Source organism: Anabas testudineus, chromosome 15 (assembly GCF_900324465.2).
Source record: "Anabas testudineus chromosome 15, fAnaTes1.2, whole genome shotgun sequence".
Classification (NCBI taxonomy): Eukaryota; Metazoa; Chordata; class Actinopteri; order Anabantiformes; family Anabantidae; genus Anabas; species Anabas testudineus.
Window position 1 is genome coordinate 16,101,458 of NC_046624.1, and position 19,960 is coordinate 16,121,417.

The window sequence follows — 19,960 nt, forward strand, 5'->3', positions numbered from 1 at the left end:
GAATCACTCACCCTCTTTCGCAGATTGTAAGTGAGCAGCAGATTTCTTGAGAAGTGATTTGAAAAAGCCGTGTAGAACTCCAGCACCTTCTGCAGAGCGTCACGTTTAATGACGTGAAGGTCACAGTAGGTCAGAGCTCGGACGTTGGCACAGGCTTGAGCCAGAGTCACCTCTTTCCAGAAAACATCACCAAATACGTCTCCCTTCCCTGCAGAGACAGAGAAGTTTATAAAGTAATAAAGTCAGTTTATAAGCCACTAAACAATGAACTATGTAGTGCATAAAGAGTGTGAACCACACTCTTAAAAGCATCTGAGCTACTTGATATAACCCAGCATATACTATATAAAAATGAGGCATTAATCAAACTATCACTCATATCAAGATGAGTTACGCTGACTAATAACAGAGTACGCGTTTGCTGAGTAGTAGGTTCATGGTAGATTAGATTGGATGTTCGATCTTGTCTGCAGGTATCTTTTACCCGTTTTTGTTCTACAGCACCATTAGGCTGATGAGAAATTAAGGTGCTTATCACTTCAGCCTCTACTTCAGTCTCCACCACTGATTGTTGCAAAGGAGAACTATGCCGGTTATGGCCAAAAGCAAAAAAGAGCAAAGATGGTATCACTGGGCTTTCCAGGAAAATCCAATTCTGTAAATCAATCATTTGGACAAGTTAAAGTATTAACTTGAAAAAAATTGTAGCTTAGCAATAGATGGTCAGTGGGCTCCCAAGTAAAATAAATGCCACAGTGTGGTTCATCCTTTACCAATATTCATGTAGATTATGATAGTTTAGAATGATTCAGAATCACAGTGCCCTTGATGTTTGACCTTTAACAACCAAAGTCTGTTCATCCTTTAGTCCAAGTGGACATTTGTGCCAATTTTGAAGAAAATCCCTCAAGGTGTTCACGAGAATGGGGTGAACATCTGCTCAGCACTGAGCAGGTCGGTTACAGTAGGTTTATTGAGTTTTTTCCAGCTGCAGGGAACATCTGCCTGCTTCCATCCACTGAGCAGTGAAACAAAACTGAAGATGTAGGCCAGCCGTACAGTGGCAAGAAAAAGTATGTGAACTACAAGGTTTTTATTGTTGTTCTTAATAAAGACATGAAAGATCCAAATGTCTTTTCTGTTAGTACTTTAGGCACATTATATTTGTTAATACTCTTGACTTGGATGAAGATCAGATCACATTTTATGACAAATTAATGTAGAAAAGTATGAAATTCCACATACTTTTTCTTGCCATTTAATGTACAATCAGCTCATTATAAAGTTCTGCAGAGCTGAAGGCTCGCAATAATTCACTTTAGTTTTCACTGATACACTTCTGTTCAGTTTGGGAGTCTACAGTATTTGCTGAGAATGTATTTATGCATATGAGGATTGGTTTTCCACAGCTGCATGTCAGTTCAAGTTCAACATTTCTGATCCCTGGAAATCTCTATTTCACAGACTTCATCTTACCAGCAGCAAATTAGTAAAACATTTTAGAAAAATAGATGAAAATTACCTAAGATTAAAACCACATGTTTTGAATAAACCCTTCTCTAGCCACTAGCAACTGTCTTATATTAAAAAAAATGTTGATTTATATTCTGAAATAAAAACATTATAGCAAGATAGTTGATTAAGAAGTGGCCCTGTACATACTGTACAGATTGTAGTTTCAAAATAAGCGAGCTGGCTGAGTGAGATTTGTTGTATTCAAGAACCAGGTCGTTTTAAATATTACTGAGAGGACTGTGCATCTGTGACAAACACATTCTTGTCTAAATCCTGACTCTGCAGAAAACATGTCCCCAACATCTCAGCTTTCACTGCTGTCACAAACTGTTTGTGAAGTGATGCCATACAGACGGAAACAAAAGAGGATTTAGGAGGATCTAGCAACAGTGCAAAACTGTTATGTTGGAGGACAGTGTGATTGTAAGGCTAAGATAGTGCAGCATCACATCAACAACTCAAATCACTCTCCTCTGTCTTTATTAAAGCATGAGAAATATTTAGAGAAACTTATATTATTTATATATTGGGCAGATCTGGGGCAGGTCCTCTGACAGCTGGAGGGGGACGGAGAGCCTCGACCACATCTTTCATGAAATAAACATAATGTGGTGAATTCCATTATTAATTTTGTCAAAATTGTCGATGTAATTTGATGAAAGATGAAGATCAAAAGTGACATTTTCTTCCAAAATGGTATCAAAAGTCCTGCGTCCATATTATCAAAACACTATGAGCACTTGTGAGTTTGTTCATGAACTTAACCGTCATGAATCTATTACAACTTTAAAATTACTTAAAGGTCTCCGAAATTTGGTAAGACTACTATACATCCGAGATGAATACACACATTTTTTACACATTACTGTAAAGAATATTAATAATACATCAGCCCATTTAATAATTAATTCATAATCAGGATGATTTAAAATGTTATGTTAAATCCTTTTTATGCATTTATCACAGTGCAAACGAGAATAGAGCTCATTTTATTTGTAATCTGCAAAAAACTGCTCCTCAATGTGTGTATTACATTAAAACATATAAGTGATGAGATTTTAACTCTTGTATGTTTAGAGAAAGCTTGAAGTAGAAATTGATCGCTGACGATTTTTACAATAAATGTAATCAACTCACCTAAAATGGCCACCACTTCGTCGTCCTGGATGACCTCCAGCGACCCCGACACCACAAAGCAGAGGCTGTCCACGCTTTCACCAGCGTGGTAGATCAGGTCGCCAGGAGCACAGTGGATGGTCTGAAACTCCATGGCCAGCGCTCTTAGACAGCCGTCGCTGGCCAGCCGGAAAGCTGGGTGCTCTTTAAAAACCTTCCGGTTGAGGTGAACGCAAATATCTGCTCTCATGTCCTTTGGACAGATCTGCAACACCTGCAAGGAAACAAGAGAAGGTGGAATGATAATAGTGAATTATCCTGAACTAGAAAGTTCATTAACCAAATGGATTTCTGAAATAAAGAATGTGCCCCTCAGTTCATGTTGTCTAAAACTGAAGAACTAAAGGTGTTATTCTCTCTTCAGCATGTAACAGGACTGCAGCCTCTTTGTTTGTCAGTAATTTTGGGAAGTATCAATAAACATAACAGTCTACTTTGATTTATCAGACAGGTCGAGTGTGTCCAGAGTGAATAATGGTGGGGTTTTTTCTTGTGAAGGTCACACCAAGTCCAGCCACCTCTCTGGTGAGTGTCACCGAGAGGCAGCATGTTGTTCGAGTACACCTAATCCTAATCAACAGGATGCCAGGCCGTCGCAGGGCTCTGCCTTTAAAACACAACCATTTGAAGATAAATGGCACGTAGAGAAGGATTATGTGCCATTTTTAAACCCTCTAGTGTAGTTGAAAGTTCAGACAAATACAGTAACTGCTGCACAAAAGTAAAAGATTAGCATACAATATAAAGAAGACATGAGAAAACATTCAGATTAACTGTATTTACAGATTAACTATTGACAAAATCTCTGTAGGATTAGAAGTTTCTAATTTGAAGTGAATCCTAAAATCTTTCCATGATTGTTTTTTGAACAGGGGAATTTAAATAGGAACCAGTGATATGGATGCATTTTGGCTTCAAATTAAATCAACCTATCTGCTTCTAGCTATAATTTCCACCCACACACACTGATAATAACAGTTACAACATATTATATGTGTTCAGTGATTGTGACACAGGTGGGAAGTATAGTAAAATAAAATGTCACTATAGGAGAGAGATGATGTAGTCTGGCGTACCTTTTCAGTGTCTATACCCCGTGACATGGACCAGGTGGAAGCAATGTAGTCCATAACTCTTTCACTTAAGCCTTTGGGCACCTGGTAGAGCTTGAGGAAGTCCCGGACGCTGTTAAGCATCTCATGGTAACGATTCGTGTTGGCGTACATCTGCTGGAAGATTGTTGTCACGTTACCAAAAATGGTGGCGTAAAGAAGGGCTGAGAAGATAGAGGGGAGATAAAAAAAAAAAAAAAAGGACGTTTGGTAAAGTTGAGAGAAAGTGCGATCAAAGATTAAAGATGAGCAATGTTAGTAATTACAGCTGACATGACAGACAGTATATTGCAGGTGTCTGTTTAGCCTCCTGAGAAATGTAAATCATGAGGACAAATTATCAATAAAAAGACAAATTGGTTAAAATACAAACATCCATCTTTTCACAGATCTGAGATGCTCTGATCGTGTTATTTCTTATAGGGATTCAGTGTTTGGCAGATGGGGAATGCATTTCTAAGACTCAAGAATCATTTAGACACTTATTAATCCAGGCTTACATAATAGCAGCAGATTTTAAGAACATGAATATTTTCCAAGCACAAAAAGAAAAAAAAAATACAAATCATGGTTTACAAGGACATAAAAATATGCATGTTTGGGTTTAATAGAGAAAATAATTCTCCAAATCTGGCTTCAATGGCATTGAAGTCTCCAAAACATGGTTTATGAGAATATATATATCTTCAAAACACATCTATATAAAAATCTCCAAGCATGGTTTACAAAGACATAAAAGTCACAAGATTCAAAACGACTATTTACTAAAAGACTATTTACTATATTTGAGTTTAAAAAAGATGATTCTCCAAATTCACCATCATGTAGTGATCACTTTAATCAACTACATGGAAAAACGAATACTACTCATCACTGGGGAAATCTGTACATCTTTGCGATCTTTGCTATGTAACCATCAATCACCATATGATGTCCTACTAAATAAGGATTTTTAAAAATATATATTTTTGATTGTCTTGTGACAGAAGAATCAAAGAAAAGGGAAAGAAAGAATATAGCAGAGCATCTCTGAGGTGATTGGGTGGTTCAACTGGTGCAACAGCTGGCGTGTGTGTGTGGATCAAAGCCATTAGATGTCTGCTCTGTGTGCAGTGTTCTCCTGGCAATGGAGCCCTAATTAGCCCTGCTAGAAGGGACGGAGAGGAAACATGCCAGCCACACATTTCAATTATCCTCAATGATGACAGTAACCTGTGCATGAGTTTGCATGTGTTTGTTTATTTCACGGCGTGCAATCTTGAATCAAAGTGCTGAAAAACTGCACAGGGAATAATACTAATTAAAAAGCGCTCAAAACTCCTCAAGGGCGAGGACAACCACAACTTTCATGCTTTCATCACCTTCGCTCAGCTTGTACTGCTGTTATCAAGCGTTGCAGCATGATGATATTCTTTATGACCCACACACAAAGACTTAGTTCCTGTTTGTGGCATGTTATCTTTATTATAAGGGTCTTAAAAAGGTCTGAGCCTGTTCTATCTAGGATGATTCGACAATTCTCTTCTTTTGAAGTTGGCAAACTTTTGGGATTGCTGCTACCTCGAGCTTGAGCACAGATGGCAACACTCACTTCCCTGATAAGCAGAAACTGCTGCAACAAAGGAAACTAAATCCGTCCCTGTGGAACAGTTTCATCTAGTCCCCACCATCGCTCTTTACTTGCTGACGTGCACAATTTCACCGCAGCGTTGCTCAGCATCCAACAGCTGCCTTGTTTGAAGGTAGTTACGACAGTTGTCAGAAACTCAAGCCCCGGGCCAACAGTTGCTATAGAAACAGGACATATGTATAGTGCCCCCTCTTCCCCGTGCCACCCCTCCAATCCCTTGTCACGCTGTGATCTTCTACTGCCAGCACCGATCTAGTGCTGATGGTAAAAATAGAACAGTATCAGGACATCCATATTTCATAGAGAACAGCCATGGACTAAAGTAGATTGCATCTACAACTGAATCCTCCTGAGGCTGTCTGGCTTTTAGATATTTACGCTTTAAGATGATTTGTATCTCACAATGAAAAATTTAAACAGAGAAAAGTCTGCAGATGCGGTTTGCCAGCTCCGGTTGAGATTGTGGCTGAAAAGAAAGAAAAAAAAAAAAGTACGAGGTAGGTGAGGACTTATTGCAGGGGGATTGGAGGGAGCTCTGTGCTAAATTGATCTGGCAGTGTCAGTTATTGCTCCGAGGTGTTGCTCTCCACGTGCAGTCACACATAATGGCCCTCCACTGCACACTGTATTATGAGCTACACAAGCAGAAGACACCTCATAAATGTTTAATGCTGAGATGTGGAAAGAGGGGCATGCAAATCTACCTTCTCCTTAGCAGATTAGGTGTTGTGTTAGTTAGTGAGGGCAGGTCTTTTAACTAAATTATAATCTGGTCACTGTATTTACAGTTTTGATTTATGACTCATGTTTCAGATTAACAAAACATATTGTTTTACAGGCTTAAAAACTGAAAATGCTCCACTAAACTCCAGCCTCTGAGGAGTACACGCCTCGTTCGCCGTTTCAACTGTGTTGATTCAACTGAGACACTGCAAAAATACAGGAAACGTATGCGAGTAATGCATCGCACTCCAGAAAATCTCAATAATTCAGCACAATATCACACAGCAGAGGAAATGAGCATAATGTAGCCTCTGCTGTACAGTAAACATCGCTGTGTTAAAGTGGACCAGCTGCAGTGTGGATTTGATTCTACACCTGTTCAGTTCAGACAATGATACCATAAAAAACTGAAACACAGCAACTTTATTTGTTAAAACTGTGTCCATATAGCATTCTTTTCTCATTTTAAAGAACATAGTTTATTGTTTTTACTCACATCCAATCATCATCATGGCTACGGCGAAGATTTTCTCGCAATCTGTCGTTGGGGCAATGTTGCCGAAACCAATGCTGGTCAGGCTGGTCATCGTGAAGTACAGGGAAGTGATGTAGACCGAATCCTTGCTCGGCCCGCCCTCCCACTTCCCCGAGCCGCTGGTGTTGAAGCGATACGGTTTCCCCATCGTCTCTGCCAGGACGTAGAGCCAGCTGTCCATACGAGGGGCGTTGTTTTCCTCATCGATAACCTCGTAATCACCAATGCTGTACCTGGAGTCCAAATATACAGTCAGACATCGAACCTGACACACAAATCTGTTTAAATTCATCAAACAGCTGCTGTAAATCTTACAAATGCAAAGTGCAAACATCGGGATGCTTTTATTCTCACAATGACAATGCCAACATGATGAGGCAGGCATCATATTCACCATGTTTACCATCTGTGTTAAGAACATCTAGTTTTCATGTATTTTGTTATAAACCACAAACCAGACTAGTAAAAAGGTCAGGGTATCACTGAAGTTAATACAACAATCCTGAAGGAGGCATGAATGTTTGGACCTAATTCAAACCAATTCTCAAATAGTTTGAGACATTTCACCCACAGCTGCAGCAACAATTAATTCCAACTACACTGAGGCGGCTTAACATGAAACGTTTCAGTTAATCTAGCTTCTTGGAGAAACTGAAATGGAAAAACCCTACAGAATATAAAGAAGATGAATCCGATGGTGCATTTCGAACTTCTGCACCACTCAAAAGCAAATATTCATCCACTGTATATGTTGAGCAATGCACTGTGTTGTGAACTGAGTCAGAGCAACAAAGTGTTACTGTGACACAGACCCAAGCATGATGACATAATGTCACACATACTGTATCATAAACATAAAATCACTGGAAATGGATTTTCTTGTTTATACCACAAATACCTCCACTGTTTCAAATAGCCATTTAAAGGGAGGCATGAATATTTGCCGCTGTCATCTGAGTTGATGATGGTTTAACTTTTCTCAAGCGGACACCATGGCAACCACAGAAACCACTGAGGGAAACGAGACGGGAGCTATTTTTATTGGTATCCAAGTGTGGTTCTAGAGCAACATCAGCTTCATTTATTTAAGTATTATTGTACAGTTTGGAGCAATGTTACTGTTTAGAGCCTCTTGCGGGAGCCTGACTCCCAGTTTGTGAAACATGAGTGTAACGTGTGAAATCTTGTAGACAGACAAAGTTATGATTGATGTTTGATTTGATTAGTAATAATATATCACTAGAAGATGTCTTCTGTAGCTCTGTGACGATGGATAATGTTAAAAAACTATGCAGGTTTAACCATCAAACGTATTTTCCATGTTTTTATGTATGCAGGACATTAAGTAGTCATCATAGCATTTGCGTCATTGTGTGTTTAGACATTCTCAAAGACATAATAAATCAAGCACAACACACGATAGAAACCTAATGCTTCCACCACACTTGCCCCCTGTAAAGGAGCTGATCTGATTAGACTTTAGAAGCCTGTGCGCCTTAAATTTGAATATTAATGAGGAAAAACTAATTCTCTTGAAACCACTATAACTCTTTCTGGCTTTAAGGTGCAGAAAACATACATTTTTAATGGCTAAAAACAAGTTTCTTTTCAAAAAATAACTGCTAATTAATGCATTAATTAGCTTAATCAATGGCCTCATTATATTAATTGGCTGTGCTATTACTGTATCACAGCTAGGGTAAAACTCAGCAATCTGTGAGAATGTATTATGTGTTCTCAAACATAAAGTTTAAAGTTTCAATACCCTTTTGCAAATTATTATTATGAAATTTGGATAAAAATATATTCTGTAGATAATATTGCACCAAAAGAAAAGTAGTAGGTAGGAGGAGGTGGAGACTTATTGATGAATGAAACCAATTTAAAGATAATTATAAATAAATGTCATCATCATACCAAATGCAGGCCAGCCAGTGAGCAGCGAGTCCAAAAACACACACGAGCAGGACCAGTACAGCCGCCCCATACTCAATGTAGTGATCCAGTTTACGAGCAACCCGACCCAGACGAAGAAGCCGGACCACCTTAAGTGAGCTGAACAGACTGCTGATACCCTAAAGTAGAAGTTGAACACAAGACATAACAATACATTTTGTATCATGGAAAAAATACTTTAAAGTTTTTCTACAAGCTTGTGATTTTAATCAAAGCACGAGTTCAGCTGCTCGTTGTAACAATGTTGTTATTATTCTGTTTTCTTATCTATCTCGCTGTGTCTCCTTATGTTGTTTTTGTTTCATGACTTTATCGAATAAAAGTAGAAACGAAACCCACTGTAAGTAAGATGAAGGAGTGTGTTTGCCACATTATATCAGAAGAAAAACAAATGTGTTACAGCGTTTTAAAGAATCAATATGAGAGTGCATTAACCTGTGTTGTGAAATGCACAGTGAATGTGATATGGCCATAACCACAAAAACAGGACATCAGACGAGATAAAACACAAGATTCAAAGTGTTAACATAGAATTGAGTTTAACAATGCAATCGGATGACAGTTTACAACTTTGGGCCATTACATAACCAGCAGCTAAATGTCTACTCAGCTTAACTGTATATTGAAACACCCACTCAATCCGAACAGACACTTTGCACTCCCATCAGTCTGCTTTACAGTTCGGCGCTGATGGTTTTCTGTGTGCGTGCGCTGGAGGGGGTATTGATCTGCTAATGTGCTGTGGTCTGCAATGTGAGTACAACTGCAGCCCTTGCTGTCACTTGATCTGCTCTAGCTGCCTGCCAGACCCCTCAGCTTTTATAAAAATCACTTTACAGACATGTGCTCGAACACAATTCATTTACACTATCAGTGCTTTTGACGTCTGCCGCAATCACAAGTAGCAAAGAAAGTAGGAAATGTAATCACTGAACACATATCAAAGATATTTTATTAATAAGGAACAATGTCACAAATATGCTTATTGAAATATGCTTATTGCTTTTTGTTGCTATGAGTTAATGACTGCTCTCTGTGCACTAAACTTAAAACTAAAACTGGCAACTAATACTACTAATACTACTAGTACTAGGAATTGAATACCATTATGATAGGTACACTTTGAATATGCAGCTAAAACCAGGCAGCAATTAGCTTAGCATAATAATTCTGTCACAGTAAAACTAACAAGAAAATGACTCCTCCTTGTAAAGTTATAAAATGAAAACAGGTTCTATATCCTGCAAATACAGTTATTATTCACAGTAGCAGGTTTTCATTAAGATGTTGTGCTACCTATATTATTTTTCCAAACTTAACATGTTCTACAGTATCTAACAGGCAATTAAAACATCAGAATCATATTTCAGCTCCTGACATCTAATCTGGCTTAGTTAGCCAAACGGGAACATAAACAAAAGACGCTGTCAAAGTTGGCTGATTTTTATAATGCTCAACACGCCGTGTTCAAAGCTCCTTCTATCACAGTATATTTTCAATCATATTGAATTGAAATTGTAACTGTGTCACAGAGCTGCAATCAGATTGTCACAGATGAAATATAACTGCTGACATGAGGACTGAATCAGCTCTCATGCTGCTTTAATGACACTGTTGTTCATTTTCGAATTGTAAAACACAATCTGATCATTATCTTCTGACAATGAAAAGCTTCAGCAGGAAAAAGAACAAGCAGCACGAAGCTCAACTTGTTTTCTGCAGCATTTATTTAATGTATTGATTCCCCGCCGTCACGCTCTCAGAGCACCCCAGCTTACATTTCGGTGCAACATTTAAGCTGGGGAGTGACATGCCACAGAAAACGTGAGCGTGTGTTGTTGTTACAGCCTGATGGAGAGTTGATGTAACATATTTAAATGTGCATGTGTGAAAATCAAAATACAAAACTGTTCATTATCATATTCTAAATCAAACTGAAGCCTACTTGAGTGACAGCTCGGTGGTTCCAATTCTTCCCAGCACGTCCCATGCATGAACACAGGCAGAAGAGGAAGGGGGCCATGCAAACAGAACGGAGGGATGAAAAAGAAGAAAAACAAAAACGAAGCACAAGTAAGAGAAAAACCACTTGATCCAAAGTAAGTGATGAATAAACATATGAAAAATTAAAATCAATATTCAATAAATGTGAAACGAAAAGAAACGTAAAACAACCTCATCTGTGTTTGTAAAGGAAGTGCAGAGCGAGCAAATCATGCACTGAAAGCTCCATTATTTTGTCAGCTCTCTGTTAAAACACTTGGACAGCTGCAGAAAAGTGGTTCATTTGTTGTTTTGGTTTATCAGTCATTAGAATCTGGAATGACACAAGGACTATGAGGTTATCAAGGTGATGTACAGCGCTTTAAGGCTGCCAAGAATAACTTTGACAGCCGCTCCTCGTTAATGAGCTTCCCTTCTCTGGTCGGAAACCTGTTGGGGAAAACAGCCATCAAAGTTATTCATGTTGGTCGTTAAGGTCTGTAGCAGCAGCAAGATGTTTCTGCGCTGGTTTAATAACACAGGCAATTGTTTACTTGCTCTCATTTACCCTTGCCATGGATCGCCTCAGAGCAATTTGGAGCAAATTGGAGTTAGTGAGTTGTTGCAGAGGCACACTGGAAGATGATCCTGGAAGTGGATGGTCATGGCTTAGATGTCTGTTTACAGTCAATGTGTCTTATCATTGGCAAAATGTACACTTGAACCTCACAATAAAAATAAACCAGAAGTATGAAGCTTCTCTGTAAAGTGAAGGGCTGCAACTAACAGTGGTTTCCACTATTGTTTTAAATTTCTTTCTCAATATTAAGTGAAAAATGTCCAATTCTGTTTCCCAGAGTCCATGGTGAAATTGGCACATTTCTTTTTTGTTCAGCTCGCAGTACAAGAGCTTCCCTGACTCACTGATTTAATGGGATTTGTTAAGAATACAAACAACATGTAGATCATCTTGCAGGATAAAAATTCTACTTTTTTTTCCACCAATGTTTGTAAAACACCGAATCCAACTACATTCTCCTAACAAGTTTAGTTTGTGTAGCCAAAGACAGATATTAGGTTACTGTGACATATGATAGTAGTAGAGAAGCTTCAGTGCGTGATGGATTATTTCATGTCGTCAGTGACAATGCAAAGTTCATCGCTTGCACCATTTACTACTTGTTTATTATGCGTTATTTAAAAAAAACAACATTATGAATCCCATCTTTGAGTTGTTGCGTCCTACCAGTTCAAAATCCACAGATATATCCTGTCAAACAAGACAAAGGAGCTATTCTGAGATTTAAAAATGTATGTATGTATGTAAGAGCCATGCTAAAAACACATTAGCATGGCTCTTTTACTCGTGAAAAAAAAAAAAAGGATCAAATAACGCCAACATTGTCCTTGAAAACCACAAGAGCTTCTTGTTTTTTCCTTACACTGACCCCTGACTGCCTCTGCTCCGGTCACTTGACCTTGTCAGCATTTGGGATGCTGAGGTGTTGAAAAAGTAGAAAAAGCCAAAATGCTGGTCCTGCAAATACAAGTCAGCGCTTACTGTCATTCAAAAAGCCTCTCATAGAAATCTGCATTGCATATTGTCCTGTACTGTCTGTGCTTCACAACAGCCTGAGTGCAGTCGTACACTGTGCTGCTCCCTTTGTGCGCCATTAAATGCTAAATCACTTTATAATTTCACACACACACAACCACCAAGTGCAGGACCCTGAGGCTTGGTTTAATCAATGTGTGCATGTGTGTGTTGAAAAGAATGAAAGGGGAAAAAAAAAAAAAAAAAAAAAAAAACAGATCTCCAGGAATTTTCTCTCATACAACCAGAGATATAAAGTATCAGGTAGACATTTCATCAGCAAACACATCCAATATTTTCACATGTAAGCAGCTTTACATGCTTAATGAAATAAAGGCAGGTGTCCAATGTTAGGTTGCAAATCAACCACAAAGCTTTTCTTCTTTTTCTTCCGCTGGTACAAGAAAAGAGAGACTTCAAATTCCACCATTCTGTCTAATTTCTGCAAATATATCAGTAGTTTGTTTGTATTTTATAGTATTTTATCCAGTTAAAAAAGCTTGTTGCTGCTCATGTTTTCCCAGGATTCAGTACTGTTGGTGGCCGTCATAAGGGGTTAATAAGAAAACACTCATTATCATCAACACACATTATGGTCAAACATTTATATATTCACAATCAAGCACATTTTTACAGTTCACTGCTCAGTTAAACTTGTTAAAACGTGTTGCTTTAACAAAAGAAAAGTGACTAAATGTACATGTAAAGGCACTTTTCCACATTTAATTGGTGCTAAATGTGAGAAAGTGCCTGAATAGAAACCAAAGTAGTATTGAACTTTTGAGGCTGATACTTATATCAGAAGCTAAAAGAGCTGAGGTGGCTGTGGCTCAGGAGGTAGAGCTGGCATGTGTCCCTCACTAGTATGGTCTGCCAAATGACTAAACGTTACAGTGTGAAATTACATTACCTATTGGACGATAATAGATGTGTATATTTTATTGTTATTAAATAAAACACCCAATATTTTTCTGCTTGAGTGGTTTTCTGTTGGACACTACTCTGTATAATCTGACAGGCCAGGACCAGGGTTATTACTTACAATATAGCAATATTCTTTTTAGTTGGCAGCAGCTTCCTTTGTGGTGTCCTGCCATAGACATGCTGCTTGTTCAATATTTAACTACTGTAGAATCATGAACACAGATGTTAACCAGTTCCACTGATGCCTTCAAATCTTTCTCTGTCACTCTGGTTGTTTCTTTACCTCATTAATGAGTGTTCATTGTGCTCTTAGGGTCATTTTGACTGGCCGCCCACTTCCTGGTAGAGTAGCCACAGTCCTAGTAGTTGCTGATTACTTAGTATTGGTCAACTAATTGATTGACAACAAATTGACAAGCATTAACTCTGTATTAAGTCATTTGTTGATTATTTTCCTCAGTGAATCATTTTCTCCATGAAATAAAAAGAAAATTGCAGCCATCACAATTTCCAAGAGTTGAAAGTGAGAAATTCAAATTGTTTGTTTTTCCTAAAGAAAAGCAGCAAATCCTCACAATTAAGAGAAAATCACACATTTTCAAAATAGCTGCAGAACCACTGCACTGACCTCATCTACATTCTCGAAGGCGTTGATGACATCATAAGGCAGGCAGGACAGCAGGTCGATGACAAACCAGGTCTTCAGGTAGTTCATCCGAATCAGCTTGGGGTCTGAGATGACCTCGCCAGCGGGTCCAACGAACGTGGTGTGAAAGTTTAAAACTATATCCACCAGGAAGATGACGTCCACGATGCTGTCCACCACCAGCCACGTGACATTGTTCTGCTTGGTCTTGAAAGAGACGTTGTAGGGAACCATGATGGCGGTGTAGAAGGTGAGGATGAGGATGACCCAGTCCCACGTGGTCTTGAAGAGACAGTAATGCAGGATGATGTGAGGAGGGGTTTTGGGAGTCTCCTGTTTGTACTGAGGTAAAATATCTGAGCCGAGCTGCAGCACCTGCAGAAAAACAAACAAACGATAAATCAGACTAAGTCATCTAATTTTTACTGAACCACATCAGGACTAAAATCTCACACACCCTCCGTACCTCAGCTAATCGCGAGTGCTTGTGGACGTTCTCTCCTTTGTGAACTGTGGGCTGCAGCTGTTGCAAGACTCCTCTACTGCTTGTTAAAGCTCGAGTGAGTCGGGCAAACTTTCCCCAGCCTGAGGATCATAAACAGATGAGTAAGCACAATTCATCATGTTCATTAATCGTTGGTATTGAAAGCTGCAAACTGAGCTTTTTAGAGTGGATCATTGGTTTCAAAAATATTTACACAGATCCTGACACAACCTGACCACAACACGCTCAGCCCATTATAAACTGGGCCAATAATAAAGACATAAGTGTTTGTTAAATGTCTAACAATAAGTTTTAAGTTTCTCCATAATTTCATAAAATTCATCTTTCTGTTCAATTAAATTCAGTTTTCTGGTGGATTAATACATTTCGACTGATATTCCTGTAGTTCTCATTTATTAAGAATTACAAAATGTTTGTGAATTAAACTCTAATAATTAAACTCTAATAATAGTAAATAATGAACACTCAATGTTACATTACCCACAATGCAACTTGTTCATGGACAGTTCAGTCACAGGTTTGTGTGTTATTCTAGCAGTGGCTAAAGTTGCCTCAGGCAGAGTGCACCACAGAGGTCTGATAAGATTACTTCTTTTTCATTTGATAACATACAAATCGCAGTCAGATGCCTCCATCCACCCACCTCCACCTCCTCCACAGCTCTGTTTCTGCTGCAGTAGGAACGTCACATTACTTTTTCATTTTTTGCTGAAGGCTGTACAAACGTCATTTGAACTAAAAAACTAATCTCGCCGCATTTCTAGCTTTTGTCTTCGTGGTTTTCTTTGCCTTAACTTCGACTCACTCTCTACAACACAAAACAAACATATGTTTCTTCCTGCTGCCTGCAGGGCTCAGGCTGATGACAAAACTCAAAACTTGACACTGGTGATTTTGCTGTGCAGTCACTCTCTTGCACTAATTCACGTTCTATTTTAGCCGTCTTCAACACTTATGCAGTCTGGTGATTTTTTTGTGTGTGTATGTTGATCACCATGATGCTGGGGTGGTGTGTATTTGACTGAATGGGTACTTGCCAGAGCAGATGCGCAATGCACAAGGTCGAACGGTGATTGCTGGCCTACTAAGACCATCACCTCTGCCTCTCTCATTTGATCACCTCTGTATGAGATTAGTTTTATATCACGCACTTATGAAAAGTGCAAAGATTTGTAGACTCAAACCTTTGGAAGAATCATCTTCAATGGGCTGTTTAAAGGCTGTGATGTCGCTGAACGTGCACAGAAACAGGACCACTTTCTCTTGTTCATTTCGAATGGGAGCAATCTTTACAAAAAACCAAACAGGTGTCCCTGAAACAAAGCATAGATTTAGATGAGTGTATATACGTATAGCAGAAGTCTTGATTACATAGCATAAATTAAATGTTCTGAACTTTTAAAGCTTCCCATGTTTTCCTGCAACACCTGCAAGCAGAGAACACGTGCAAGTGGAAACAAACAGCATCACATTTTCCTGAGGAAGGCTTCTCTGGTCTAGCTCTCCACCAATTAGCACATTTCTACTGAGGTAGAAATGTTCTGGGCTGCCTTTGAACTCCGAATACATTCGCATGACAAGACAGTCGAGGTTCACGTTTTCTTTTTTTCTTGCTACTTACTGTTTTTTTTGTACATCAGTATTTCAAATGAGTTCATTTCATAATTCTCAAATGTTTGCTGCACTTTCTCCGTTGTGTCCTTGTCTGTGAGCTCCCCATACATGAAGCTGGAAAACACAAAGGGAAAAAATATGAAATAAGTGTGAACCTTTCTATGTCAGCATAGTGAACATCACCTTTAAACTGAATTGAATATAGAGTTAATGTAGATTAAAACTATAAAAGATAAATGCAGCCTAGTATCTAATTGGCCAAATGCAAAGTACCTCTCAAAAACAAATTAAACCTTAAGATGGGTCAAACAACCATGAGCACATTAAACCACGTTGCAGAGACATTCATCTCACTTTGCTTATTACTGCCACCATCTGCAGCAGCCTTTTCCAGACACGCTCTAAATATAGCTCTGGGTTTATTATGAAAAACTAAAGAAAGGCTAAATTCAATGAGACTATATCCTGACACTGCAGCGACTTTTCAGACCAGTGCATGATGTAACATCTCTGATCAATGTCTTCACTCTCTCTTAGCGCCGCATCTCTTCAGAACAAAATGTGAAAATTATTCCTCAAATGACTTTTTAATCATGAGTTAAACTTTCTCACTGAATGTTTACAGGACCCAGTATAAAGAAATAAAAAATAAATCACATACATAATTCAAGAGACACAGAACGTAGTTAATCAGCTGAGATGGAAATAAGTTTGATCCACACACATCCACAGCAAAAGAGATTTAGCTATTAGACTCTAGGGAAATGAGTATAAATTTTATATTTGAGTCATCAAAGACAAACTCTCTCTCTCTCTCTGTTGCATATTCAATCCTTTGCAGGTCTTTGTGAGAACAGGAGGTTTCTTCCATTAAAAGGAGTTCTTCCTCTCCGTCCCTTATAGTGCCTGCTCGAGGGTGTTGTGTTTTTCTCTCTATAATTCTGTACAGTCTTTACTTTACAGTAAGATGACCAATAACCCAATGGTCCGTCCAACAAAGCTTCAGAAAATGACAGTTTGCACCGAATGAAAAAATAATTAGCTTACTGCTCCATCTCACCAAGTAAAAAATAAACCTAAAATAAACCGTCATACACTGTTCAATATTTGTATTGGCAAGTGTTATGAAGCTTATGTTTAAGGGCCCGAGGGTCTAAATCAGCAATAGCTCAGTGCTGGCTGTGACAAACATAATTTCCCACAACAAACAAAATCTCCCACGGTTTCCAAATCTGGCAGCGCCAACTGGTTACTATTAATATAGTGGTTACTGACATGCTTATTACAGGTACAATAAAGACAAATAGGAATAGTGCTCCTTTTATTCTTTTATGTGAACCGTTTTGGAGAGAGCACCCCAGAGACATTGCATGTCTACAGTTGCTGTTACACTCCGTGATGCGGAAGCAGTTTCAGTTGTTACAACCCGATTACATCACAGATTTGTGTCTAAGTTATGTGGTTTCTGGAAAAGCAAGACAAAAATAAAATCTACTGAGCTATTGTTAACAACAGGAATATCATTAATTCTAATTGTGAATTTATTTATTTCTGGCAGGATGTGTTGTGATTCTCACTTTCTCTGCTGCTTTCTAGCCACTGGCTCCCTCCCAGTCCTCTTCAGTAAACTTCTCTCAGGTTGAGTCTCTTTTCATAGATGATCAATAGGATTATCATATTTAAACAGAACAGTGTTTACTTTTAGATACATGTTTAGTCTATCCTGTTGGATTCACCGTCTTTGATTATCGCCACTTTTCATGGGCACCTGTACATTTGTTCAATCAGATGTGAAGGCATCAACACAAAGATACATGTGCAAACCCTGTACCTGATTGTATGATCCTCCATAAATAGGCCTCTTTACCAGTTCAGTACCACAGCAAAATAAAGCTGCTGTCTGACGGTAGGAGGTGTAAGTGCAAATAGATGCACTTACTCCTACGTGGGTCCTAAAAAGCTACAAATACAAACTAAACTGCATTTCAAACAGAAATATTTACAGTCCATGTCTACATGATACAATGATCTACTGTAAGTGAGCTCCACACAACCGTCTGCTGAAGGAGCAATAAGAAAAACTTTCAAAAAGAAATGTGCCGTCTTGCTTTGCCAGCTGAGATGTGGCTGTAAGAAAATCTGTTTGTGCTGGGCCAATCTTATTTCTCTAACACTGGAAGCTGTCTGTCAAAATAAATTAGGTACATTTGTATTTTAATGAGTCATCAATAAACATAAATACAGTTAGCATTTCAAGATGCCCATACATCTTTACTAGGAAACGCACATCCTTTTGCTTACCTGCAAGTGCTGCTTTTCTGCATCACCTCTGCTCTGTGGTACCCCGACAATTTGCAGAATCCATCATTGCTGTACACGATGGGCCAGTCCACTATCTGAGCATTTCCTAGGACAAAGTTGGTGTCTGTTTGAAAGCAAACAGGAAAGAGTAAATATCCTAAGTAAGAATATATACATAGGGTTTAGTGTTAGAAACAGGTTGATGCTTACAAGTGTTAGGAGAAATTCTTAGAGATGTGTTTTTATCTCTAACCTTTGACAGTGTTTCACCTGTAATAGTACAGGTAACGACATCTCCTCCTACGCCTACGACAGGCTTTTTTTTTTTTTATAACCTCCACTATTCGCTCATTTGGAAATAATCATTGCCATTTGGGAGTCAGGTGCATCTCTCCGCATCTCCTCCTGGCTTTAATCTCATTTGCTTGACAGTTTTGATAATAAAAATTAACAAACTAAAAAACAAATGGAAAAAACAAAAAACAAAAAAAAAACATTTTCTCCAACCTACTGCAAGTTTGTGATAAAATATTTTTTGGGCAAACACAATGTCACTGTTTTTGTCTCTAGTGCACTTTTAATACGCCACACCACCATTATGATGTGTCAGTAATCAGTGTCGTTAGAACAGGTTGGCATTAGTGATCAAATAATGACCAAAGCCGGTGATCATATGATGGAGGTTATTCCTTAAAAAACCTAAAATCCAATTTTATTCGTTTTCCTGCTCAATCTAATGTGTGTTTTTTTTTTAAACTAATTTCTTGTGTAAAAATGTGCATTTGTCTTGTAATGTTTGCTCCATCATTTAAAGTGTGTATTAGCCTTTAAGGGCTAATACAAACACTTCCATTAGTGTCCATGATGGTCTATGGCCCATTTCACACAGCACGAAAATATAACTAAAACTGCTTCTGTAGAAATCATCCAAACATCAACTTTATTGACTAATTGCTCGTTAGCAGCATTTCCCACAACAGTAAGGTTGTGTTGCCTTTTTAAGCCTACTTAGCAGTTTCAGATGTGTAACTATTCCCTCTTAGCCAATCCAGTCTATTAATGTAGGTATTAATGTCTACTGTCATCAATTTTTAAATGCCATGGAAAACAGAGAGAACATTAATTCTCATATGACACATTTTGCATATTTTAATGTTAGCAAAGCCTTCAAGCTAAACGTATTCCTGGTCAAAATGGTAATAAACCTGAATTGTTTTGAGTTGCATCTGCATTCTAATTGGTTTTTATGCTCCCATCCTATTTTTAAACCTCTCAGCCACTTTATAATATACAATCACGTACTGTTACTTGAATAACTTGCACATGTATTATAACCTGTCATAATACATACAAAAAGGGTAAATTGAGGGATAATGTGTGTTTTTCATTTAACAGCTGGACGTGCATGGTCGAGCTTGGTTTTTGGATGGAAAATAGAAAAGAGGCTTAAAACAAACAGCTGCTTCTGTCAAATACCTACATCGTAGTGAAGCTGAGGACATAGAGAACCGATTACAAATGTGCTTTGAACGTGAAAACAGACTGATTTGATTAATTTATATTAAGTGTGATATTTTAAAATACCCTAACCAAACTTGTGATTTGAAATTTTCAGTGTTTACCAAAGAATTTGATTTTACTTGTGGTGGTGGATGGTGACAAATGGGAATTAACTTGTTTAGGCTGAGTTTATCAAATATGTTTAGTATAAATAAATAAAAAAACTTGGTCTTGATTTATGGACTT

The 19,960-nt window shown here is 38.3% G+C and overlaps 1 protein-coding gene across 4 annotated transcripts in view; it reads right to left on the reverse strand.

Moving 5' to 3' along the window:
- The window catches only part of kcnh1a (potassium voltage-gated channel, subfamily H (eag-related), member 1a), a 30,837-nt gene that overhangs the window by 6,415 nt on the left and 4,462 nt on the right, over nt 1-19,960 (reverse strand). For 2 of the 4 annotated variants that reach the window (XM_026356784.1, XM_026356783.1), the window contains 11 exons: nt 18,215-18,338; nt 15,921-16,027; nt 15,484-15,612; nt 14,261-14,379; nt 13,777-14,169; nt 10,593-10,619; nt 8,609-8,766; nt 6,653-6,924; nt 3,768-3,967; nt 2,653-2,905; nt 12-208 (listed from right to left, as the gene is read on the reverse strand). In XM_026356784.1, coding sequence (XP_026212569.1) covers nt 12-208; nt 2,653-2,905; nt 3,768-3,967; nt 6,653-6,924; nt 8,609-8,766; nt 10,593-10,619; nt 13,777-14,169; nt 14,261-14,379; nt 15,484-15,612; nt 15,921-16,027; nt 18,215-18,338 — 1,979 coding nt within the window. The remainder of the gene's footprint in view (nt 1-11; nt 209-2,652; nt 2,906-3,767; nt 3,968-6,652; nt 6,925-8,608; nt 8,767-10,592; nt 10,620-13,776; nt 14,170-14,260; nt 14,380-15,483; nt 15,613-15,920; nt 16,028-18,214; nt 18,339-19,960) is intronic. The other 2 variants (XM_026356786.1, XM_026356785.1) reach the window with 1 other exon arrangement.